At 42.1% G+C, this 26524-nt stretch overlaps 1 protein-coding gene across 2 annotated transcripts; it reads left to right on the top strand.

The window, feature by feature from the left end:
- Positions 1–1067: 1067 nt before the first annotated feature.
- Positions 1068–26524, top strand: LOC108607987 (probable nuclear hormone receptor HR38). Of its 2 annotated transcripts, none has more exons than XM_017999142.2 (5): positions 1068–1995; positions 21805–22061; positions 22700–23896; positions 23991–25158; positions 25224–26524. In XM_017999142.2, exons 2-5 carry the CDS (start codon positions 22041–22043, stop codon positions 25478–25480), a joined length of 2643 nt encoding a protein of 880 aa, XP_017854631.2. In that variant the 5' UTR covers positions 1068–1995; positions 21805–22040; the 3' UTR covers positions 25481–26524. The 2 variants fall into 2 exon arrangements, with proteins under 2 accessions (XP_017854631.2, XP_017854630.2); XM_017999141.2 differs by lacking the exon at positions 1068–1995 and adding an exon at positions 2313–2532.

Raw genomic sequence — 26524 nt, 5'->3', positions numbered from 1 at the left:
CTCCCACAACTAACAGCGTCATTGTCTAAGAGACGCAAAGAGAGATAGAGAGTGAGAGAGCCTAAGCCGGGCTTCAAGCTCAGCTCGTATGTATGCATGTGTGTGTGTGTGTGTGTGAACCACTTGTTGCTTTCAGTTTCAGTTTCGTTTGCCTTTCGGCAGTCGATTTGAATTTCGTTTTGGCTTTTGCAATAAATTTTGCCGGTGCTAATCAAGAGAACTTTCATGCAGCTAAAACATTTATTAGAATATTATGATTTATACAAAATTCGATAATTTAATTACAACTACTAATCATTTTATACAAACTTATTGCTTGAGCACAAGTTTCTGGCTCAAAGGCAAATTCAGCTCATATCGCCTACACGTTAAGGACTCGCATTGCTTCCTGGGTACGCATGGTAGGAGTTGGAGATGACTGCAGTGGGCGTATTGCCGGCTAGTGCCGGCTTAAAGGCAGCTGAGAACGTGGGCGTGAGAGCGAGAGAGCTAATAAAGCGTCTGAAATAATCAATTGCCATTGTTGTTGTTGCTTTTGCTGTTTGTTGGTCTCACCTGGTCGTTGCCGTGCATCAAACAGAGACAGCGCCAAGCTTTTTAATGACGCAAATTATTTCCGTTTTCGCTTTCGTGCGTCGACGCCAACAGCGACTGCGGCAGCGACAGCGTCCACCTGTGTATGTGTGTGTGTGTGTGTGTGAGAGAGTTGGCCCACTGCCGCATTGTTTGTTTGCTGGCAGGCAAGCGCAGGCGCCCTAACAACGACGTCATTGATTTTGCTTTGGATGCACTTTGTTGTTGTTGTTGCTGCTGCTGCTGCTGCTGGGGTTTGGGAATGACGTAATATCACTTGCACTTCGGCAAGCCGTAAAAGCCGACAGCGAGGTAGGTCGTGTGCCGCTGCCGTCGCCGAAACACTTTGCGCGCGCTCTCGCTCTCGCTCTCAGCCACAAGCGACAGCGACAGCAGCAGCAGCAGTGGCAGCGGCCGCAGCGCGCTCTACTGTCGAGCGCTTGGAATATAGTCGCGTGTAACCGTAAAGATAAGTTCAGTCGCGTCACAGACGCCGCATTGTTAACAACTTTTCGCAGCACACACAGCTCTCTGAAGCTCTCAAAGCAAAACAAAACAAAACAAATCCAAGCCAAGCCAAGCCAAGCCAAACAACAAACAGTTAGTAAATAAATTAGCAAAGAATTACAAATCGCAATTGGTCTAACGGTACAAGCTGAACTATTTGCATTACAAATGCGTCTAACGGGCATCATTAAATAAGCGCGTGTGTATGTGTGTGTGTGTGTCTCGCTCGAGTCGATGTGTGCGTGAGTGTGCCTAAAGTTTAAACAATTTGATTTAATTTAATTGCAACAAGTGTCCGACGACTAGTCCCTACATAAATACATAAATTGGTAAATGCGGATACGGAAGTCGAACGCGGCGTATGCGTAATATAATTGCATTGCAAGGGCAGCGCGCGTCCCACAGTGCGTATGTGTATTGTGCAGCGGCAACAGTGCGTATGAACATTAATGCTCGAATTCTTTAAGTGCTTATCATTGCAAAACATTTGTTGATATTTCGCTGTGTGTGGATTATGCTCCAGCATTGAGCGCGTGTCCTTGCTCACACATACACACACTTGTACACATGGTGTACATGTGCTTAGTACTACGTGCGTAAGTTGTTACGTCGTCAGTTGCTTACGTCGACAGAGAGCAGTGCGCAAACGCCAAAAAGAAAAAAGGAAAGCAAAAGTCAAAACCAAAGAAGAAGGCAAAAATTCAGCGGTCAGTTCAAGTCTAAGGACGTGCTGCCTGCGCAATTGGCAAGGACATAGTAATGAAACTAAAATGAAGCACACAACGCCTGATTACAACTACAACAACAACAAGAACAAGAACAAGCAACATTAGCGGGCACTTGGACACAGTTTGCCAAAGGACAAAACTGCAGTCGTGCTGGATTGCCAACTGCGATTGCCAGCGCGCCAAACAGGTGCTTGTCTCTCACTCACTCTATTTGTTTGTCTTTGTGTTTGTGTATGTGTGTGTGTTATTTTTATTATGCCTGCATACTCTCATATGTTCGTACATTTGCACATAAAACAAACGCACGCTTAGAACTTCATTTGAATCTCATACACTATAATGCGCGATCGTCTTGCCTCGCTGATTGTGGTGAAGCAAGAGGCGGTGGCGTCTATAGGCCACAACAACAGCAGCAGCAATAATCAACAGCTATTGCAGCAACAGCAGCAGCAGCAGCAACAACAACAACAACATCATCGGCAGCAGCAGCAGCAACAGCCTTCAGCAATTAAGTGTGAATCCTTGTATGCTCTGCCCACATACTATCAACAAATTGAGATAAACAACAACAATTGCTACAGGCAGAACCTAAATGCCACACTGCCAGCCCTAATCTATCCCTGTCGCAATCTATTCCCCGACGGCTGCGACATTGGCCATCTCGGCTGTTCACCTGGATATCAGGCACACGCCAGCAGCTGGCACACCAACGGACTACACACGCGTATGTACACACACACACACACACACACACTTACAATACATACATTGGTGTTGGGTTTCTAATTGGTAGGCGTACGCTGCGTATGCGCAATATGCGCATTGCCAAATCAGCTGCATAATTTAATGGCAAAAAGCAGAAAACTTTGTCAGCTTCAAGAAGTAGCTGCGAAAATCTTATATGCAGGCATTAAATAAATTGTTTACACGCTTCGGGGCGACAACGCACAATGACGACATAAATTTTCATCACTGACTTGCCCGTTGCCCGTTCGATGCGTTGCGTTGCGCGTTGCCCACTAAAACACATAGTGAAAATATTAAACAAATAATAAAAAAATACGAGTGCTGTGTCTCTCTCCTGTGTGGTGTGTGTTGTGTGTGTGTTGTGGCTTATACACTTGTTTACTAGCGTCAGCAAAGCATCACAGTGCCATCAGACAGCGTAGAGAGGAGCAACCACTGTGGCAGACAAACGAGGGCCAAGCAGGGGCTGGGGCTGCGCCAGTTCCACTGTTTGGTGGCATAATGCCCTGACGTAAAATGATTTATAAGCTACAAACACACAGACACACACGCTTGCAGACACAAACTAAACAAAACTACGCAAAACATAAAGCAATGCAAACAAAATATTGCAATAGATTCAATATTAATGCACACACAAGTTCTATATATAAGACAGCGAGAGTGAGCAAAGAACTTGAACTTGATAATTGTGGGCTACCCTGTAGAATTTTCTTAGTATTCAAATGTGTATTTAAATGTGCAATTAATTGCATTAAAAATATATGCAGCCATTGAGAATTTAGTATTTCAATTAACTTTTCTAGTTGGTTAGTTGGTTCTTTCGATTTGCATGTGGGCATGGTCGACTAATGCTGCTCAATCTATTAGTGCATTACGTGTTTTTATTTTAAACGGGGATGCGGCTTTGCTTGGATGATAAACCATGACGCCAGCGACGCCATAAAGTTGATGCGAACCGTTACAGCAGTTTCACGCTTTACAAATTACACGGGATAAGCGGCACGAGCGGCAAACAGCGAGCAGCAACAGCAACAAGCGTGGCACGTCATCGTCCAGCCACAAGGCTACTTTCTCTCTATCTCTCTTGCTCTCCTTTTCTTGCTCTCTCTTTTGGCTAGCGACTGATCAACTGCGTCAGCATGTTGCATATGATGGCATCAATATATTTATTATGTTCTGGTCGAAACGCTACGATGGCCAAGACCACGTGCTTATGACGTCGCCAGAACTGCTGATGAGACAGCAGTCTATACACACATGCACATATGCTTGTGTCTGTGTATGCGTGTTTGCATTTAAAATAATCACGAGTCATTTTCGGCTGCAGTTTTTATTTTTGTTGCTGCTGTTGCTATTGATGGCCCCCAGCTAATTTTAATGCGATGGCTTTTTTTTTTGTTTTTATTTCTCTTATGGCGTGTGAATTGCAGTTTTTTTTTGGTGCTTTTATTTGTAAAATGTAAATTTCTTTTTTGGCTGCCAACTTGTATTATTTGTTGCGCATTGCTCATACGCCCCGTTTTCAGCATCATAAGCAAAACTAAATACACATCCCTGGGCGTAGCCAATTGCATTACCACACAGCATATACAAATATACATATTTAATGTTTGGATAACTGAACAGTTGGGGCTGGCATCAGCTTTATCATAATCTCGTCATTCCTTTGATTGACCCACTGCCAAACTGATCAAGATAAATGATGCCAAATAGCTTCACACACACACACACGCGCGCACACCAAGTGTGTGTGTAATAAATGGCATTGCTACTGCCCATTGTAATCATAGCTTTGATATTTTTGCACGATCTTCTTGTGCGTTTCTTGAGCATTTGTGACGCTGTCTGGACTTCCATTGTTGATTGTTGTTGATTGCTGCTGGCTGGCTTGCTTGCTTCAGTCTATGGCTCATCGCTCATGGCTAATAGCTTCGCACACCGGTTTCAGCCAGCTTTAAGACCAGTAGTTGCTCTCATGTCGCGTTGCCCATTCAAGTCTGCTTATATAGATTTCATTATTTGCTATTTCTGTCTGTCGCGTCTGCTGCGTGTTAAAACTAGAATAAACGCTACGCTGCGTGGCAGACTATATAAATATACATTGGCTCAAGCTGTGTGTAAATTTAAAGCTTGCTCTATTGGTCGTTAAATTAGCTTTTATCCCTTCAAAGACATGCCTAAGCTTTCATTAATAAAAACAACTTTTATTGCCAACTAATGAAAGTGTTATATTTGCTAAAAATATTGTAATCAATCAGCTTTAGTGCTTAATAGACTTAAATCTGAAACACTTGTCAGCTTAAAGAGAAATTTTACATATATCAACTAAAGCACTTGCAATTTAATCAATATGCCATATCTGTTTATATATTTATATGATGCGTAAATCGAAATTTGCTCTTCATTTTCGCACCTCAGCAGCAAAACCAAAACAAAGTAGATAAAAAATAGTGAAATAACCACAACGTATGATAAATAAAAAACATTTGTTAATACTCGTAATATATTTTTCTGTCTACGCTAATGATTATTATCGTGTCTTTGGCAGCGCTCAAAAAATATTTGCGTTGATTTATGCGAATTTTATACTCAACATAGAGAGACACAAATTTGTTTTCGGCTAGTGAGGATGAGTGGAAGTTGTAGTTGTTAGCTTATTACTTGTATTGTGACTGACTGCCATTGATCGATGTTTGACCAGGGCAGAGTCCCAGTTGCAGTCCACAGCATACACAGCATACGAGGTTTGATTTTGGATTTTTGGGTTTTTAGTTGTTTGTTTTAACAAAAGATCGTCAAAGACAACGCAACGCGCGAGATAATGACGTAATATTTATGAATTCGATTTGTGTTTTGTGCTCGTATTTGATTATACAGAGATTTATTAATTGTCTGATCTGTGGTCATTAATTGGCATGAATTGGGTTTGCAATTAGTTCGCACGCTGCTTTCAAATTGTTGGCATATTTTTTGCTCACTCACTCACTTGCTCTCGCTCTCACTCTAACAGTTTCTTGTCTAATTTTAAAACAATTGCTTTCAAATTGTGCGCGTCCCCAGGAATAGACAGTGACCTGTGCCCAAGCTTCAGCAATTGCAATTATTTCGAGTAAATTGATTCCGCATTGTTGCTGCTTTTATTCGATTTCAATTTCAATTTCGATTTCGAAATACACAAAATTCTAAACTGCAATTGGGTGCAATGTCCTCGCATCATGCGGCAAGTGTCACATGCCTTGGCATGCCGAGAACGTGCCGATCCGTCTCGGTTAATGGTTAATCGTATGCGCTTCCTCAGTCTTCAGTTCAATCCTCAGCCCCAGCCCCAGCCCCAGGCCCCAGCCAAGAGACGCAGTCAGCGCCAGTCGAGGCCAGTTGGCATGGGAATGCATTTTGAGGCGTCGCTAGAGTTCATTCAGCTGGTTTTCCTCAAGACGTTTATTTTTTGTTTTTTATTTTTTTAATCATTGTTGTTTGTTGCTGTTGCCAGTTTTTGGCTATTTGGTTGGCTGTTGGTCAATTTAGCTGCTGGCTGCTGGCGGCGTCGACGGCGTCGTCGCATATGTAAACCTTAATTTGAAACTGATTGGATTGCCTGGCCGTTGGCCTCTTGTTGTTGTTGCTGTTACCTCGTTTTGCTTAAAATTTGTTGTATTATTTTTTTATTGTATTATTTCTTCACTTTGCCATGCACTTGATGAGCTGATGGCTGCCAGTTTGCATAAAATGGGCGTTTGAGTTGATCATTTTAAGATTAAGTTTAATAAGCACTAAAATTCTCAGCGTCTTTATATCTTATTTCTTTTATTTTTTTCGGCTAACAAATTACATGCTCAACAGCTTAGTTATTGCATGTAAAATCTCAGATCAAGTTTATAATTTAGCCATGGCTATTAAGCAATCATAAAATTAAATTTTTGATATTTTTTTTGCACTAAGATGTTCTTTTCAAACTTATTTGATTAATTGTTGATTAATTGCAAATAGTTAAAAGAGCATTCGAAAATTGTGTTCGGGGAAGTACTGTAAGCAAATTTATCGATAATTCGAAACGTTTGCCACTGCTGCATTTAAAAAGTTACACAATACTTGAACAGCAGCAATAATACGACATTCTTGCTATATGGCTGCCAACTTCAACCCAATCAAACATACACAAACACACACACACACACACACATTGGTATCAAATTAATGAAGCCTCCGGTTGCGTTGAACAAATTTGTTGTTGTCCATAATTCGAAGCTTGTTTGATTTTACTATTTTAATTATCTGTGCAAATGTGCCGAAACGAATGTGAGCGGCCTATGATGCATCCTCAGCTCACCCCACTCCCCTAACACAGAAATGTGCTGCACTTAACAAGTTATCTGCGAAATATAAAAACAAAACGCTTGCTTTTTCTCTAAAATATCTTTAGCTGCTACAAATAATTAATGCAAAACTTTGTTTCATTATTTAAATTTAGAAAAAAATGCTTAGCTAGCAGCAGCTGCTGCTGGTTAGAAGATGGTTACAAACTATGTATGTAAGCTTGATTGGAGCTGCGTTAACAGTTCTTGTCGCAAGGAAAATTGGCCATATAAATTGTTGTTGCCGTTGCGCCGTTGTAAAGCTTAAATTTTAACATCATTTTTTATGTTAGTTTTTGTTAGTGTGTAGCGTCTGCCTTAAATTGTTGTTTTTGCACGCGTACTGAGTCAATTGGCTTGTTTATTTCATGTTTTGGCGCGTAACTTGTTTGTTGCAAGTTGTTGCTGCCGTCGTCTAGTCGCACTTGAAGATGCAACTGCGGCAGCGTTCGCTTGATTGACATTCAGTCGTCACACAGTGACTTTAAATTTATGACCAGCCACATACAAAACTTGGCTTGCGTTATTAAAATAAAAAAAGGGCTACACTTTGAATATAACACTTTGCATAGTAAAAGTAGCAGCTGCTGCCTCAAACTATTTTTAAACGCTCACATAACTGCAGCAGCAGCAGTAAAAAAAGAAAATCGAAGAACTTAAACTGTAAATAAAACTTATATCTAACTTTGAGCATGGCGTTCGCATTTGATGGCGTAATCTGAGTGAAAATTTCACACGCATACAGGCGCATGTATATCCCTGTGTGTGTGTGTATACCAAAAATAGTACACAGCCGCGTTGTGACGTCATTGTGTATGTGACCAACAGCTGTAGGTCGGGGTCGTCATTGCTATCACACAGTTATGTGTATGTGTGTGTTTGTGTGTACATAACGGTAAAAGTTATACCACCACGAAGCGTATTTTTGTAGCTCTCGCGTGTTGTGGCGCTCTCCCGTTGCTTTCAAGGTCGTTTCTCTGCTGCGCGCTGCTTTTTCTTTTTTGTGTGCTTTGGGGCCAACCCCATGATGATTTCACACTAACCACCATTCAGCCATTCCCCTTAACATTGCAGCCAACACACACGCCTCCTTTTTGTTGCCTTTGCATTGTTGCTAGTAGTTCTTGTGCTTTTATGTGTAATGGACCTTGAAATGTGACTTAAAAGTGGAAATTTTTAGAAATTTACAACATGCGCGCAGTAAAAAGAACGCCTCAAGCTAGGCAACAATAATCCAACTGTCCGTAACTGTGTGCGTGTGTGTGTGTTTCTCTCTCGCTGAAGAGAGTGGCGAGCCCTCCATGTCATTAAATTGATTGCAAAATAAAGCGCTTACATATATAAATGAATGTACTTGCCAGTGTGTGGGTTGGTGTCACGCACTTGAGAGTCATGACGTCCTTGGCTTTGACTGAGTTCACAGCTGTACCCAAACACGCTTTCAATGCCCTACCTCACTACATATAATAGAGAGAGAAAGAGAGCAAGCAGTGGATCGATACAGCAAAACTTTGTACGCAGGACTCGTTGCTGTTGCCAAGTAGGAAATGAAACTGATGACGTCAAAGCGGGAGTGAGATAGCGCTATGCGTTTATAAATACACGCTATAAATACATGTCTGTATACATGTATGTGTGGGTGTGTGTGTGAGTGTTTGTGTATCTTTAATAAGTACTCTGTTCTCACCGCTTGCTTCCTTTTGTGCATATACGCGGCGTATGCGCAATATTTCGCATACGTCAGTTGAAAAAAAAAACATAAACAAGTTTTATTTATGCAATTAAGCAAATCATAGCGATCAAGTTGTTGAAATTCAGCTAGCTAGACAGATGCCACTTGTTGCATAAACGCAAGACAATCGTTTTCTAATTAAGCCATAAAAGTTGCCAAAGTCACAAGCACACCGATGTATGTAAAATTCTTTGCAGCGCTCCCAAGAGAGTGAGTGGCCATTAAAATGAAACGCAAGTGTATAAAAATGATATAAAAATAAAAATGCAAAAAATAAAAAGCAAATCAAATAAGTAAAATGCTGTCAAAGCCACAAACAATGTCAACACTAACGACACTAACAAGCCTGGCTTAAATTGAAGCAAGAACAACGATCACAGCGCATCGCTTCGTATCGCATTCAATCGCATCTCATTATCGAGAAGTAGTCGCCGACTACAACAATGTGACCAGATTGTCAAATAGCAACAAAGTGACATCAAGTCGAGAGTCTTAAACAAAGAATCTCTAAATAAATAAAACGCGTTCTGAATCATTGCATATACCTATATACATATGTTAATTTTATATACTCGATTTCCAAGTTGAGGCGCAACATTGTTGCCATAAATTTTATACAATTCAGAGCGTTGCAGCTGTATATATATATATATATATATATATATATATATTGTATATATTTTTTAAGCTGTTCTAATCGAATTTCCCCACACCAAAAAAAATGCCGTTAGAAACAAACAAAATTCTTATTTTAGAGCATAGCTGACCTTGGGGGCTATAAAGACGAAGCATGCTAATCGCCTTATGGATGTGCAATTCGAAACTGGAAATCGAAAGACTTGCATTTAATATGAAACGAGTTTGTTTTTTGGGCGAGTTTAATAATTTGGCTTTTGCATTATTTATGAAATGAAAGAGTTTTGAATGGTTTATAAATCAGTGCGCTCAGCTCGGATTAAACTGCATATGAAACTAGCTTAACAAAGCTTTGTTCTCTAACACCAAAGCGAGCTTGCATAAATTGCTGTTAATTAGAACAAGAATAAACAGGATGCCTAAGCTTAACAAATATTAAGTGTATAATTTATGCACTTCGCCAAAGCATAAGTATGTAATCAACACGTTTATTAGTCAGCAGATAACTTTATGATCGCACTGCTCGTCTAACTGTGCTTTGGACATCGTTAAAATGTTTAATTATTTTGTTAGCTAAAAGCGCAAGCAAGAAATTAACTCGAGATCTCAACGCATTTGTTCCACAATTTATAGCCAGGCAAATGCTTATTTTAATTAATTACACACACCGTTAATCGCATAAACGCGACACAACCTAAAAGTAAATACAAAAAGGAATGAAATGAAACGATGATTGTATGCCAAGCGCCCACATCATCCATTAGCAATAATAATAACAGCAACAACAACAACAAGAAAGCAAACAAGCTAAAATACTTGTAAGCTTGCGAAACTAAACCATAACCATTGACTTGGCAATAAGGCCTTGAAATCATCAGACACACTCACACACTCACATATGTGTATAAAGTGCTAGATAAATGCATCTGCCAAGCTGCAATTGCAATTGTATAACAAACTGAAAGTTCTCATACTGACCAAATGGCAACAGTTCAATTCAGTTTAGTTCAGCATACTTAGACTAGTTGCACCGCTCTGCTCTAAGCAGATGTGCCAATCTCTGCCTCTCCGCTGACGCTGCAGCATGATTAAGTGGCAGACGCAGCCTTCACTTTTGTAGCTGCTAACTAACTAGCTGAGCTCAGCCGAGCTGTTGGTATTCCCCCAGGCATTGTTCTCGCTGTCTTTATGGCTATCTTTCGGCTGCATCTAACTTTCGATTATAACAATCTCATTATACATTTTATTAATTAACACATCGGTTGCCCCTGTATCCCACATTCTGACTAATCGTCAATTGTTATTCCAGTTAATTTGTGTAAAAATTGTAAAGCGCCAAAATGATGTGCATATGTTAGAATAATTTCAATTAAGCTAAATCTTAACTTTTTATTATATATATACACTTCATATTCATTTGTGCTTTACCTTGTTTCACATCCTTTCGCTTAGCTGTGAGCAATCCCTGAACCAATTGCTCAAACTGCTGCCACCTTAAAGTAAACAAAAGGCAAATGTTATGTAGAGATCGCGCCCAGTTTTTGTTGTGGGTTTTTGGTTTTATTCGTTTTCAATTTGTTAGACCTTTTGGTCTCTTCTGACTTGCCTAGTTAACAGTTGACTGCTTGACTTTGCAGCCGGTTGCAATGACAATTGGAATTGTTCAAATTGAAATTGTTTAATGAACGATGCTTTGAACTGTGGCAAATTCTTTTTTGTTTATGTGTCTGATCGCAAAGATCTACGTTTAACATTGAACTTTTTGCTGTGCAGGCAAAACGACATAGATAGTCATAGATACAGAGTTAGAGCTAACTAGACTCGATTCCCACAGCATCGAATGATTTATGGCTAGAGAGAAAAAAAAAACGTATGTAAAATGGCATAATAAAAGCCAATTTTTTTTTATTTTGTTTGGATTGCGGATCTAACGGATGAAATAAGAACCTTGTTGTGCATTTAACACGCCAATCGTTGGCAACACACACCACACACCTTAGACCTGGCCACAATACAAATAAAATGCGCTGAATTATGGGGCAAGTTGAACGTCAAGCGCGCGCGCTTGCTCTGGGCTCCGGGCTTGGAAACGATGAATTGTTGATTTGTTGCATTCATCAAAGCCAAAGCTAGCCAAAGACCTTGTTCATGTCCATCATCAGTTTGGCCAAAAAGAAATGCGTGCAAATGCTGGCGCGCTTTAAGCCAAGGTCCAACAGATTTCGATGATTCGATGTTGGGCCAATTATAATTTGGAGTATTGAAATCGCTGATCTCGCGTGCTATCCAATTGGCCGCAGTGTCAAGCAATTAGCATAAATTAAATTTGCTTTACACACACACACACAGCAGATAGATACTGCAAGTCGCAAGATAGGCAAGCGCTCGAATCGAATAGATACTACTTATGCCTTCGTCTCATCTGTCCATGTGATGCAATCGGTGATGAGAGTAAAAGTGATACAACCGGTTCAACTTGGAGTCGGCGGCGAATTCTATGTGTTCAGTATTCTATTTCTATAGCCATAGTTATTCCGTTTTATTTATGACCATGCCGCGAGCACCAACCGACCAACCAATCGACCGACTAACCGACGATCTTTTTAGTACCGAACTCAGCAGCTTCTAATCGTGCCATATAAAGCACACATAACGACAACGACAACGACAGCGACCAAGTCGACGTCAACAGCAACAAGAACAGCATAACAACAAAAACAAAACAAAGCCAAGACAATACAACAGCAGCAACAACAACAAAAACAACAACTAGCTAATAATAATATAGTAAAAAAAAGTTTTTATAGAAAAAAATGACAAAACACTTTGCGCATGCGCCGCGGCGCTTCTCTTCGCATACCCTATAGTCTGAGTAGGGTATATTAAAGAGTGGAAGAAATATAATTCATATTAGTTATCAATTTCTCAAAATTGAATCTCTTTAGTAAATAATTTTAAAACATTTTCCTAATATTGAAAGCCGCGCTTAGTCTATTTTTTCTTACACGCTTATCATTTGTTTCAAGTGTTAATGACTCTATTTAAATAGCATATCTGCTAGTCGAGCCAGCTCAATTCCATCGTTAATTCTAATTGAGAGCCATAACTGTGTTCTGTGCACCTCAAACGCTTGAGTGTGTGTGTGTTTTTTTTGCTTTTGCTTTCGTTTGCTGTTGACCAGTTTGAATGCCGCTAATGCGCTAAGCAAACAGAAGATTTAGATACATTGAACGCTATACGCTCATCCACAAAAGCGTTGATTTGTCTAAATTAAGCGCAGGCTGTTGTTGTCTTTTGTTGTTGTTGTTGCTGCTGCGCCGCGACATCAAATTGTAATCAATTTTTATGTCTTAGTTGTTGTAGTCGCTGTTGCTGTTGTTGCTTGGCATGGGAAACAGATGCAGAGCTTGCGAGCTCATCAACAGGTTTACCATTTTGACCAAAAATAACGCCAATTGTCCACTTGGTACAGCTTCATTTTTTGGGTTCTTTTTTGTGGTTGTTGTGATCGCTGAGCTGTCAACATTAGTTACAGATGTACATACATTGGTATACTATAAGTATGGTAAGGAATTTTAGAATAGATTGCATAGTTAGAATATTTACTAGCTTGATATTTAAATTAAACAGTCTGCATCATTGACATTGACTAAGCTATTTATCGATGCTTAAAGTTGCATACTTCATGTATCTGAGCTAGAGCGTATCTATTGAATAAAACGTTTAATTATTAGAGCTTAAAGTATTGCATTGCTTAACTTTAAACTGTATTAACATTTTTCCATTTTTAATGCTTTGCCTAGACAGCATTTTGCAATCGATTTCACAACCAAGACTTCTTGACCCGAGTTGACTTATTTTTGGCCTATTACAGTGATACCCCTTTGTTGTGAGAGTGCTTTGCTACTCGCATGCCAATACAAATTAATTGTGTAATTAAAATAGCAGCAGAGTGCTGTTCACCATTTTAGGCAAATTCACATAAACTGCCGTTGCAAACGCATATGGTGCATCATCATTGCTTGCAACAAGCAACTGGCAACCGGCAACTGGCAACTGTTGTTGCTTCCTCATCGTCCTGGCCAAAATCGTGACTCCTCAGCAGTAGCAGTGAAATCAGTTTGAGATCTCTTCACTGCAATAATGCATATTAAAATGCCACGCTAATTGTTATTATACCCAGAGTTCCTCCCCCCGCCTTGCGTTCGCCAGCTGAAGTGAATCCTATGCTGCCCAGCATTATGTCCGCTGGCCGGCAATTAAGTAATAGACACAAATAGTAATACCCAAAATACAAAAAAAATGCTGTAGCCGCTTGCGTGTTGCCACCAGGCAGTTGCAGTTGTAGCTGCAACTTGCAACAACATCAAGCCTTATTCAAGAGACAAATTTGTATGCACAAGTAGCAAGCGCTGGCGTTGTCTCTGCCTATTAATTATCGCCAAAATAAAAACCAACATTGTTAGCAACGAAGGCCTCAGCAAGTGTGTGTGTTTGTGTGTGTGGGTGAGGTGTAGAGTGTCTGGCTGTAATGAAAATAAATTCATCGGCAAACGGCAAGCGGCAAGCAGTTGGCTAACAGCTTCCTATTGCTGCCCCTCTGCTGCCCACGCAATTTGCCAACAGGTCGCATTAATTTGTACAGTGGAAGCTGTCGTTGTAGATTCGTTGATAAGACGCGCTGCCATCGCTGACTGTGAGAACATTTGCCGATAACGATAGGCAGAGGACACTGACACTGTCGGCGATGTCATAGCATTTAGCTATTTTTGGGCGCACACTCAAAGACATAGGCTCGTTGTCACGAGCCCCTCAATTTAAAAAATAAACACAATGTGAGATTTTTAGTTCGAACTCTCGAACTCGAACTGTGCAACTCCTCCCCATAATAAAACAATTATGGCAGTCGCTAAAGCAAGCACAAGGTGTAACGAAAACGAAGACCTTTTGTTTGCCGTATCGCTGCTAACGTAAAGAGACAAAAATTTATCACACCTTAGTTAACCCACGGTCTGCCTTTTGGCAGCCTTTTTGGAATGCGCCAGCGCCAGCCCCAGCGCATACGAATGCGCTGCACTGACTGCAATAAGTTAATGGTTCGATTTGCTGGCAAAACTAGGAGAAGCGCCTCTCCAACTAAAGCCCAAACGCCAAAGCCAACAATTGACAATCGACAAGCAACAAGCAACAGAAATAAAAAAATATCAGAAAAAAAAAGAAAAAAATCCCAAAATGTAACCCAAGCTAAAGCTAAAGCCAAAGCCAAAAACAAAGCTCGTCTAATGGCAAAAACTGTGAGCTTGGCTTTTGGGTGCGTTCCGTGAACTCCACGATGTTTTTTTGTGTGTCAGCCGGCGTGCCAGACAGCGACACCAACAGCAACAGCAACACTAACAACAACAGCAACTAGTGCTAATGATGTTGCTCAGACTTTGGCGCGCTTGATGATCATTATGCATGTTCAAGCCGTAAGACGGAGGGGTGTGCAGGCACGGCAGGAGGACATCGTGTGCTTCATTATTGATTTAATAACAGTCTTGAAGACACGTTTAAACTGCAGTCAGAGCGTGTGCAGCTTAGGATGATGCTCTGGCTGTTGCTATTGCTGTTGCTGCCTGCCACAAATTCCATGGCAAGCGATCTAATGTTATGTTTAGCCTGCAAGTATGGGAAGTGCTTGAGCGATGATGATCATGTTTATGACGTTTTACACGCCGAGCTCACAGCCCAGGGGCATGACCAGGTGGGCGTCGGCAGTTACTTGCATGTGTCGTGGGCGCACAAGTAAAAGTGTAAAGTAAAAGAGCTAATGAAATTAATAAACTTGTGCGAAATGATTTGCTTTATTATCAAAATAAAAATCAAATCAAAGTGTGAGTGCTTAAAATATTACAAAAAGATATACAAATCTTGCTGGCACATCCGTCAGCTACATACTTATGTACAACCTCAAAATTTAGATATGCAAAAATTGCAATTTTACTGCTTTTGCTATTGCTGTTGCGACTAAATCAAATCTTCATGAGCGCACCTCTCTGACAAATGTATATGTATATTTGGGTTAGGCCTTAATTTTCAATCCAGCCACAACAGTTGGCAAGATCTTTTGCTCGGCGCTTGTGTATTTTACAGATACCCATGCAAAGCATTATTGGCGTTTTAATGCATGTTGCCTTTGGGTATTGCTGTTGCTGCTGCTGCTGCTGCTGCTGGTTGCAACTGCAACCTGCTGGGAACAGCAACGCTCGCTTTGTATTGTCTTAAGCTGGTAATCGATTTGCACCCACTTCTACTCCCACTCCGTTCTCTCTCTCTCTCTCTCTCTCTCTTTCTTTGTCTCTCTTTCTCTCTCGATCTACGATAGCTTTTTTTGTGTCTGTATTCGAACGAAAGCGAAATCCGAAACGTGCACTTTGCAGACAATGAATCGCCAACTGAAATTAACACTAATACGAGCGGGACGCTCCAACTAGTTGGTATAGAAGGTTTTTTGTGTCTTTATGGGTAGATCAATGACTATTAACTTTAGCTAAAACATGTAATTCAAATTGATTGCAAATCGTTTGTTTTTTTTCGCTGCAACATCAATGCAGCTTATTTGGCTACAAATCTATTTAGTCTTGCATTTCTAACGGCTTAATCAGCTGTCGTTTTTAAAAATTGTTTGAAGAAATGTGTGGGATATTTGAAAATAGTTATAGCTCTATAATAAAGTTTTATTTTATTGCCTAATGTTTTGAATAATAATTTAATTTTAATATTGATATTACAAAATCGACATCAGCTTTGATCGTAGTCCACTCTTATAAGCAATATATTTTTTATAAATGCTAGTATCTTTTAGAATCTGAGCACTACAAAATTTTGATAGATTTTTCTGTTTTAACACAACTCTTTTAACCGCCCTCGCATTCAATATTCGCACGTTCGCTTGCATGTTTTGATAGCTTTAATGCGCTGATATTTATTGCAAAAAAAAAACTTTGAGCCCCAACAATGCAAGCAGCATAGCAAATGCAAAAAGAGAAGAAAAAAAACCAAATTGTGTCAAATTTTTATTTATTTGGCTGCCCAGTTTCCCACCCGCTTCCAGCATCAGCAGCTGCACCTTGTTTCGTATGCCTGGGCCTGGGTTTTTAGTTAATTTTGGATGCGCTTGGCAAACGCTAGACGCTTGGCCAGAAAGAAATGCCTTAGTGGCTGCCATAGTGCTGCTGCTGGTTGGCTTGTAATTATGTAAGCGACGTTCCAAAACTGGCAGCTTATTTATCTTTGTCTCAGCCATGTCAATCAGAGGCAGTCAGACTCACCTCAGCGCGACGTTGATGCAGTGCAGTCTGCACACCTTTGACCCGAACATTGCTCCGAGCCAAGTTTTGGGTTGCAGCAAATGCAAATTAGGCACTTGCCGCTGTAAGTAAATGTCGGCCTGAGAACCCAATGGTTAGACTCCAAGGATGCGCGCGCTCAAGTCGGCTTTGGCAACTGGTTTAAGTGGGCAAATCCATAACGATCTGACAGCTCAGCCAGAGCATATGTGTGACTATGTGACGGTGATTCGCAAAAGATGATATAACACCTTAATTTCAATTAAACCAGTTTACAGAATGCGAAAAGATTGCTGCAACCGTCAGCACAGATCTAAACGGTAAATCTTTTATTAGAATCTCATGCAAATTCCGTCAGCCTGACAGCCTGCTGCTTTTTCAAATTTATTTTTATGAATCCGCTTTTGCATATAATGCGACGCTGGGCGACGTGCCGCGTCTCAAATCTCAGCTGCTGCTGATGACGCCGTCGCATGGCCAAGTTCCAGACCACAAGTGTTGGTCAATAGCACATGCTTAGGCTAAGCGGCTGGGCGGCTGGCGGGTGTGTGTGCTGTATTAACTGGTTAAGATGCGCTCACGCGCATGTTAAGCCTCTGCAATCCACACACACACTGTTGACCAGCCAGCAGCTCCGGCTGGCTATGAAATGCCCAAGATGGCCTTCAATGAGTTTTTTCTGTTTTTGCAACGATTAAAAAATTGATGACGCCGTCTGCGTTTAAATCGAAATCAAACTTGTCGTTGCCACCTCAGACTCAGTCTCAGCCACAAACTTTTGGCTGCATGTGGCGCAAAGCGATTTAAGAGATTACGGATTGCATTCAAAAAGGGAAATGCCTTTGACTCACATGGCTTCTCGAGTTTCAAGAGCAAACTTTGCATGCTTATAACTCAGATACTCTCTAGGCTCAGCTGACACAGTTTCGAGGTGTTTTTAGTATCTCAACATAGCTGCATTTAACGATCTCATGTGCCACATTAGCTGCCATAAAAATCTGTACACAATTCAAAGCCTAAATTGCAGACTCTAAAATATTGTTAAGCCAGCAATAAATACTTTGTAGTTGTGTTTCTTACTGCTATCAAATACCCAAAAAAAATACGTAGCTTGCACTTTGTTGACTTCTTGACACTTTTATCTGTAAGAATTTATTAAAAAGCGGCAGCTGCAAAATTCAATTCAAATTCAAAACCTTCAAAAGTTTTATTTCCTAACGCCAGGTTTTTTTGTTTTTTTATTTTTTGACAAATTAATAAATGATTAATGTTGTTGCTGTCGTGTCTGTCGTGTCTCTTGTCAGCCGATTAGCAAATCATATGTAAACTTAGTTCATGGGGCCTTAAAAAAACGCCATAAAAGAACCACTCACGATAAATTTTAAATAATATTTAGTATTGTCAACGAGATATTGTCTAGACTTACTTAACTTAACAAATTGCCAAGTTGATGATTAGAGAACATTAAAAATAGTTTCAAAGAACTTTTAATTTAGTCAAAGCCTTGGAGCATGGGCGTATCCGCGGCTGTGAAATTATGTAAAAATTCAGTAAAATTGTAATAAATGTAAAATTAATTAAAAATACCGAAAAATTATTATTAATAAATGTAAAATTGCAAAGACAATTTTCAATTTTCGACTACGCCCATGCGTCTGAATAAAAGATTTTGCAAATTTAAAACATATTTATGACTTAATTGATATAATCTGAATAACACAACGTAAACTAAAATTTTTTTTTGGTTTTTTTTTCCAACTGTTGCTCTAGTAATATTTATTCTAATTTCAGATTGTCAAAATGTTGACTATTATTTTTTGGCTTAATCTAGAAACATTGCATGCTTAATAAATAAATCTTTACGTTCCTTAGCTCGGCACATGTCAAAGTTTTCATTCGCACACATTTTAGATGATTTAGTAATCTCTGCTTATGGCTAAAAAAAACTTAATATGAAATCATTTAAAACTTGAAGCTGGCGCTTCCAAAAAAAAAAAGAGTGCCAGACAAGATTGCAATTGAAAATAGTGGAGTTGAGTTTGTGGCACTGACAAGAAATATTTGTGAATTGCTTTGGCTGTGACTGTGGCAGTTGCGTTTGATCTTAAGCCGTGCCTAAGAAATATTCTCAAATGCAAAAGAAAAACCAAAAAATAAAAAAGGGAAAAACTGTGTCAAATGCCAGGCAAATGAGCTTGCATATAGTACCTGTAAATTGCGTCTGTTTGGCAGGCAGACGAGTTGGGGGCAATTAGACTGGGACTGGGGACGTACTTGTAGACACAATGCAGCACTGAAGGCCCAATTGCGATTGCATAAATCAATCAAATTGTCTCTCACTCGACGCGAGCATTGAGTAATAGATCCAATTTCGATATGAATTTCAACGCAAGACGAGCCGAAAAGACTGAAACTGAAATTGGGTTTGCTCTCTCGTTCTCTCGCTCTGTTTTGCACAACTTTAAATACCAACCCCATTACCCATTATCCATTACCTATTGGCCGTTGCCCATTAGGCATTACTGCATTTTGTGCCGCATCACAAGCAACAACAACAGCAACAACAACAATCGATGAAAATCGACAATTAATAGTGAAAGTCTAAACAAGTACCCATGCCCCAATGGAGCAGCGGGCACCAGCAACAGCAATAGCAACAATGGAGCAGACGAACGGCCTCATCATCATCTCAGTTACTGCAGGAAGCCTGGACTGCGAGCAGCAACTGCAGTCTGTGTCTATTGGGGCAACTGTCTTCGTTGTCGTGGATTTCAAAGGCGATAGCATCGACGCCTCCAACGTCACCGTACCTGCAGCAACAACAAAAAGAAAACAATACCAAGCAACATGACTAACTCCTTGGCCCAAACCTGAAACCCATTTGTATACTTCTCACAAAAACAGAAACTTCACACGAAGCCGTGCCTTCGTCTTCGTCGTCGTCGTCGTCTGATTGTGTTTCTGGTGCAACTGTTGCTGTTGACTGTCCGTTGCACCCACTGACTCAATGACTGACTGCCAGCCTAGAGAGACTGAGACTGCTGGCCTGACCCAAGCCCAAGACGGGCAAACGACAAACCAACAAGAAATGCCTGCCACAGCCACGACGCATTACCATTTCATTGGGTCACTGCGCAGCTCTTGCCATCTCGCTCGCACAAGTCCAGTCCGCCTGTCGGCCTGTCCGCTGTCCGCCTGTCTGTCTGTCCAACTGTCTGTCAATTTCGGCAGATGCATATGTATGCCCCATGTCCATTGATCAGGCAGCTAGACGACGTAGCATGCAACGAAGTTCGCAGTTCAAAAGTACACGCCGAGTTTAGAGTGCAAAGAGTGTGGAGAGTGGAGACACTCCGTAGACTGTGCAGACTGCCTGTCTGTCTGTCCGTCTGTCTGTCTGCTTGCAAAATAATATGTATTAACGATCTTACAATCTTACTTATATAAAAAATTAGCAAGCTTATGCAACGCAAAGAAGACACGAGCAGCAACAACGAAGTACAAAATAAAATAAAAAATAAAAGACAGCGCATGCATTTTCTCCTGCAGCGCCATTATAATAAATTTGTTAACCGGCCAATGATTGTAAATAAAACCCTCGAACAAAGAAATTATTTATCTTCTGCCGCAGCAGCAGAAAAAACAACAACAACAAAATAGTCAACAACATTACAAACAATTAGAAAAAAATGCAGTACTCTGGCCCAAACGCAGCTTTGAAGATGCAACCGCAAGTTTAGCAACAATTCGTAAAAGCTTGAACAAAATTCAAACCCAACCCAAATTGAAGTTATAGCCTTACATATTTGTTTAGTATGCCCCTGGGCCATAAAAACAATGGCACATTGTTATCTTAAATGTTTATCGCGCGCACTCTTCCCGGTAGCTTTTTATGCAGTAGCCCACGGTAGTGTTTTTGCTTTTCTCCCGGTCCCGCTCCTTCGCCTTCGCCATCGCTTCTTCTTGCCGCTGTGCTGATCTTCTGATCGCAATGAATATTCGCTCAAATGCTTTCTAAATAGCCCCGGGCCACACATAGTAGTATAGCAATGATATTTTGTATTCATATCAAATCTATAGACAACTATTGTTATTTATTTTTTCTTTCATCGCGCTCTTGGCTTTTACCCACAATAGACTGAGAATATCTTTTACCCATCAACATTTATGCATAGCAATTATTGTTTAAATTAATTAAACAACAAAATAAGCCAAGAGATTGTTTTAATGCGAATAGTGCCTAATGAATTTCGAAAGAACTTCGAATGCAGTTTTTAAAATAATAAAGTTAAAGTGAGAAAAAGCAAATATTTTTCAAACTATAGCTTACGTTTCAAAGCCTAGCAGTTGGTTACTCAAAATAGTTATTTTAGTCAAATTATGCAAATTATGGAAAAATGATTTTTCGTCCAACAAAAATATTGTGAAAATGCAGCAAAGGCATACAAAACGGGCAACCCGCAAAATGTAAAGTCCAACTGGCATTTGGCAATACGAATAAGCCATAATATTTATTATAATCAAAGCCGAACACCCGCAATGGCAACCAGCGGCGTCTGTGGGGAGCGAGAGCGAGAGCGCGAGGAGACGCCATGGAGTCAGCTGTGGAGTCGGCAGAGAGTCAGCATGCCACAACGGACAAGACAATTTATTACATTTTATGTGCTGCATTAACTGCAATGGAGATGTGATCCTCGTTTATTTTTTATTCGGCGTTGGCCTGGCACCAACTTAAACTTCAACTTTGGCTGCAACGTGAGCTGCTGCATGCCCCCGTTGCTGGCACCCGCACCTAGACCTAGTGTCACATGCAGCATATTGCAGGCGGGAGCTGGAGCGGCAACTTTGCAACTTTTTGGGCTGCGCATGAACATTTCTAATTAAGACATTCGATATGGTCGTTTGCGTGTGGAACGCAAGACAATTGGGCAATGTTATTGCATATTCCTGCTGTGGTTGCTGCTGCTGCAGCTTCATCTTCTTATTATTTTTGGCATGTTGTGAATTATGACAGTAGCTAAAGCTAAGGCTATAGCTGGTAGCTTTTGTGGGCGTTCGGCATTTATTATTATAACGCATCTGGCCTTTCAACGCACATTTAACACGAAGCATGCCCCAGACACCGCTTAACATTAACGCCATCGAAGCATATAGCATGTGCTAATCGTTTCTCTTTCTCTTTCTAATTATCCTTGCAGGTGCAGAGGCGACACCAACCGAGTCACAGCCGCACCGAACCACGCCCACTAAATTTAGCGACACGACAGCTGGCGCTAAACTGAAAATCGTGAAAGCCGAAAGCGACACAACAACAGCAACAACAACAGCAGCAACAGAAGCAGCAACTGCAACAGCAACAACAACAGCAATTGCAGCTACTGCAACACACACTAAGATCAGCCAAGTGAGGCTACAAAGCCCAGCGAGCACAAGCATGTTACTTTTGCAACCCAATGTAAGTATTGAATTAAATCAAAGAATTAATTAGATTTGAGAACTATCTGAGATCCTAGTGACCGGGGGTTCTATATTTTTTAACTCTCTTGCTTAGATTTTTTACGAAATCGTATTCAACTAGTTTTTGTCCTTGGGTTAGAACATATTTTGCAATGCATAGCAAATGTTAGAAAATATTATTATCTATGGCCGTATGGTATATATTTTAAATATAATGTCCCTAAAGATCAATTGATATTCAAAAATTGAGCAGCTGCATCAGAAAGCTTCGGGAACAACTTAAAATTTGCATGCAGCAATTGTTTCTGAATGGCAACGCTAATTGCCCGCTGTGAATTGCAACAGTTGAGGTGATAAGCAACAACAACAATTGTTGTCTAATTGAATTTGTTGGCAAAACAATCTAAATGCTTTAAGCATAACCAATTGGATTGCAATCAGGGGTTGCTTGGCTTGGCTCTGAGCCAATCGCAAGCGGCAAGCGGTCGCTCTAGAGCTGCAGCGCGCATGTCCTGGCGGGCAGGCAGGCTAACTCCACCCCTAGACTAGGGCTAGACTCACATAGGTTATGCTAGGCTAGGATATTTCTTTGCTGTTTACTAAATTCAGTCTTTTGTGAACTGTCTTGGCTTGCAGAGCTCCTTCAGTTCACTCTCGCCGTTCGACAATTTCTCAACGCAAAGCGCAGCGACGAGCACGACGACGTCGTCCGTGGTGGCCAGTAGTGCAGCAAGTCTAACACATCATCATCATCACCAGCAGCAGCAGCAGCAGCAGCAACTCCAGCAGCACCAGCAACAGCAACATCAGCAGCAGCAACATCTCTTACTTATCCAGCAGCAGCAGCAACAACATCAGCAGCAACAGCAACACCAGCAACAGTTGCTTCTGCACGCGTCCACGTCCAGAGAGCATTCGCTGCTCTCCCATGAGGAGGATCAGCTGATAAGCAATCTTGCCGACGCGGCCGTCTCGCATAGCGAACTCTTCTCCGATCTTTTCTTTCCCTCGGACTCGAACAACTCGCTGCTCTCGCCAGCTTTGGATCAGTCCACAGCCAGCTATCCGGACAGCCAGTTGCCCGCACCCAACTCCTGCGAGACACTCATCGGCAGCAGCGAGGACATCACCAGCTCGCTAGAGAATCTCACCAAGCTCACCTGTCTGCGCGACAAGCGTCTCTCCTCCATACACGAGCAGCCCTTGGAAAGCGTCGAACAGCAGCATCACTCCCTCTGCCTGCTCAGTCTGCGCTCCAGCAGCGATCCCGCCCTCGCCCTACACGCCCAACAGCAGCAGCAGCAGCAACAGCAACATTTGCCGGTGCAGCTGCCACGTCTGGGCGCCAGTGATTTACTGATCTCGCCCGTTGGCGGCCCACTCTCGGGCGGCAGCAGCCTGCCCAGCTTCCAGGAGACCTACTCGCTCAAGTACAACAGCAGCAACGGCAGCAGCCCCCAGCAAGCCTCCTCCTCCTCAGCAGCCGCCACGCCCACAGATCAAGTGCTCACGCTCAAAATGGATGAGGATTGCTTTCCATTAACCAGCGCCGCCGAGGTCATAGCAGGTCTCACTGCTGGCGCCGCTGCCGCGCAGTTGCCAACCCTGCATCAGCTGCAGTCTCAGCCGCATCTTAACCAGCATCCTAACAACAACAACAGTGGCAGCAGCAACAGCAGTGGCTACAACTATCATGGCCACTTTAATACCATCAATGGCGCCTCCAATCCCTCACCCAGCTCCTCGGCCAGCTCGCTCTACGAGTACAATGGCGTGGCCCAAAATGATGGCTTCTATGGACAGCAGCAGCAGCAGCAAAACTATCAGCAACATGTAAGTAAACTCCAAAAACAAAACGATATTTATATAAAATATTTTATTGCATATTTTATTTTTTTTAAAACTTGATTTAATTATTTTTTTTTAGAACTACAACACTCACAATGGCGAGCGTTACTCCCTGCCCACCTTTCCTAGCATCTCGGAGCTAGAGGCTGCCACAGCTGCAGTCGCTGCCGCCAGCGCCAGTTCCAATTCCGGCTCCTTGGTTGTGGTGCCGCCCATGAGACGCGCCTCCTTGCCCGTCCAGCGCTCCGTTTCGCCCACTGGCGGCGCCATGCACAGTCACAGTCCCAAGCTGGCTAAGCTGACGCTGAACACGCGCCACGCCCACACGCATGCCGCCCATGCGCTGCAGCTGCAACTAAACTCAGCGCCCAATTCGGCAGCCAGCTCACCCGCTAGCGATGCACGCCAGTCCACCTCCAGCTTGGGAGCAGTCTCCAGCGTGGCCTCGCAGCTCTGCGCCGTCTGCGGCGATACCGCGGCCTGTCAGCACTACGGCGTACGCACCTGCGAGGGCTGCAAGGGATTCTTCAAGCGCACCGTGCAGAAGGGCTCCAAGTATGTGTGCCTGGCGGACAAGAGCTGCCCGGTGGACAAGCGCAGGCGCAATCGCTGTCAGTTCTGTCGCTTCCAGAAGTGTTTGGTCGTGGGCATGGTCAAGGAGGTGGTGCGCACTGATTCGCTCAAAGGTCGTCGCGGTCGTTTGCCCTCAAAACCAAAATCGCCGCAGGAGTCGCCACCATCGCCGCCCATATCATTGATTACAGCGCTGGTGCGCAGCCATGTGGACACTACACCTGATCCCTCTTGCCTGGACTACTCACACTATGAGGAGCCGCTGGAGCAGCGCACATTGCCGGTGGCTACAGCCTCCAATGCAGGCAGCGCCTTGGGCCTGAGCGATGCGGCGGACAAGGTGCAGCAGTTCTATCGGCTGCTCACCAGCTCCGTGGATGTGATCAAGCAGTTCGCTGAGAAGATTCCCGGCTTTCTCGAACTAACGCCCGAGGATCAGGAGCTGCTCTTTCAGTCCGCCTCACTGGAGCTGTTCGTGCTGCGCTTGTCCTATCGCGCACGCAGCGACGACACCAAGATGATCTTCTGCAATGGCACTGTGCTGCATCGCAACCAATGCCAGAGCTCCTTTGGCGACTGGCTCAATGGCATCATTGAGTTTAGCCGCAGTCTGCAGAGCCTGGAGATTGATATATCCGCCTTTGCCTGTCTCTGCGCGCTCACGCTTATCACAGGTGAGTTGATTTAGCAGCACAATCCCCGCCAGATATACTTAAGGTCGAATCCTTTTTCGTTACAGAACGCCATGGACTTCGCGAGCCCAAGAAGGTGGAGCAGCTGCAGATGAAGATCATTGGCTCGCTGCGAGATCATGTTACCTACAATGCGGAGGCGCAAAAGAAGCAACACTACTTCAGCGGACTGCTGGGCAAGCTGCCTGAGCTGCGCTCCTTGAGCGTGCAGGGATTGCAGCGCATCTTTTATCTCAAGCTGGAAGATCTCGTGCCGGCGCCGGCTCTCATTGAGAATATGTTTGTTACCACGCTGCCCTTCTAAGCGCCACACCCCAACCCCCGCCCAACAAAGCTTCCTGGAATAGAAAAACTTTAGCTCTTAGTTTAAATTTATGCGTGAGTAAAGGCAAAAGCAAATAAACTAGATTAAAGCTTAATTTATAACATAAGAAATCGGAAAGCTAAAACACTTTAATAAATTATCAGACAGTCCTATCGACAGACCGACCAACCCGAACTAGTGCATAATTAGCGCCGCGTAACCATAAATATTTTAGCAGTCCACGGATGCATCGTGTGGAGTGCGGAGTGTGCGTGACTTGTCAGTGGCCGCGGAATTCACAACTTGTTGACGTTAATTGTTAAATTGTTTAATTCGAACTGTCAAAATCAATGGCCAGCAACAGCAACAACCCTTCACTTGCTGTGTACGCCCTAACCTCAAAGTTGTTAACGTTTCCCAGCAATTGCCTTGTCCATTTCTTGCCTTTCGCGTTTGCTACACACACACAAACACACACTTACTTCTAGTCAATTGATTTAAGCAAGTTTAGCATTAAGTATAGCACCATACCCTAATACCCTGACTCCCACTATTTCTCCCAGTATTTTCCTATAACAGTCTTTTTGTAGCGAAATTTTTTGGTTCCAGTTTTAAGCGCACTGTCCCAGTGCACAAAAAAGAGAGTTTAAGTACCTTCCATGTGATTTGTGTCTGACACACACAGAGCTCTGCACACAAGCACATATAACTAGGCTATATATCAAATTTAGTATACATATTTACTTAAATATAGGCAATAGTATTCATTACATACAATTAAGACGCATAATAAATATTATAGTTAGTGTTATAGTCTGTACGTTCCAAGCTCTCTGCTCTCTCTCTATCTCTCGTCTACACTTTCGAACTACTGCTCTCTTTCTAAACTAAATGCTTCAATCTCTCTCACTTTATCTCTCTCTGTCTCTGTATGTGTATTATTTTGCATAGAGGCCCTTACTCCTATATATGTATGTGATTTTGTGATAGATTGGCATTGAATTCTACATAGATGTCTTTACAGCATTAAATCTATGTGTTAAG

The sequence above is a fragment of the Drosophila busckii genome, chromosome 2L, assembly GCF_011750605.1.
Source record: "Drosophila busckii strain San Diego stock center, stock number 13000-0081.31 chromosome 2L, ASM1175060v1, whole genome shotgun sequence".
Classification (NCBI taxonomy): Eukaryota; Metazoa; Arthropoda; class Insecta; order Diptera; family Drosophilidae; genus Drosophila; species Drosophila busckii.
This window is presented reverse-complemented; position numbering and strand designations above follow the sequence as displayed.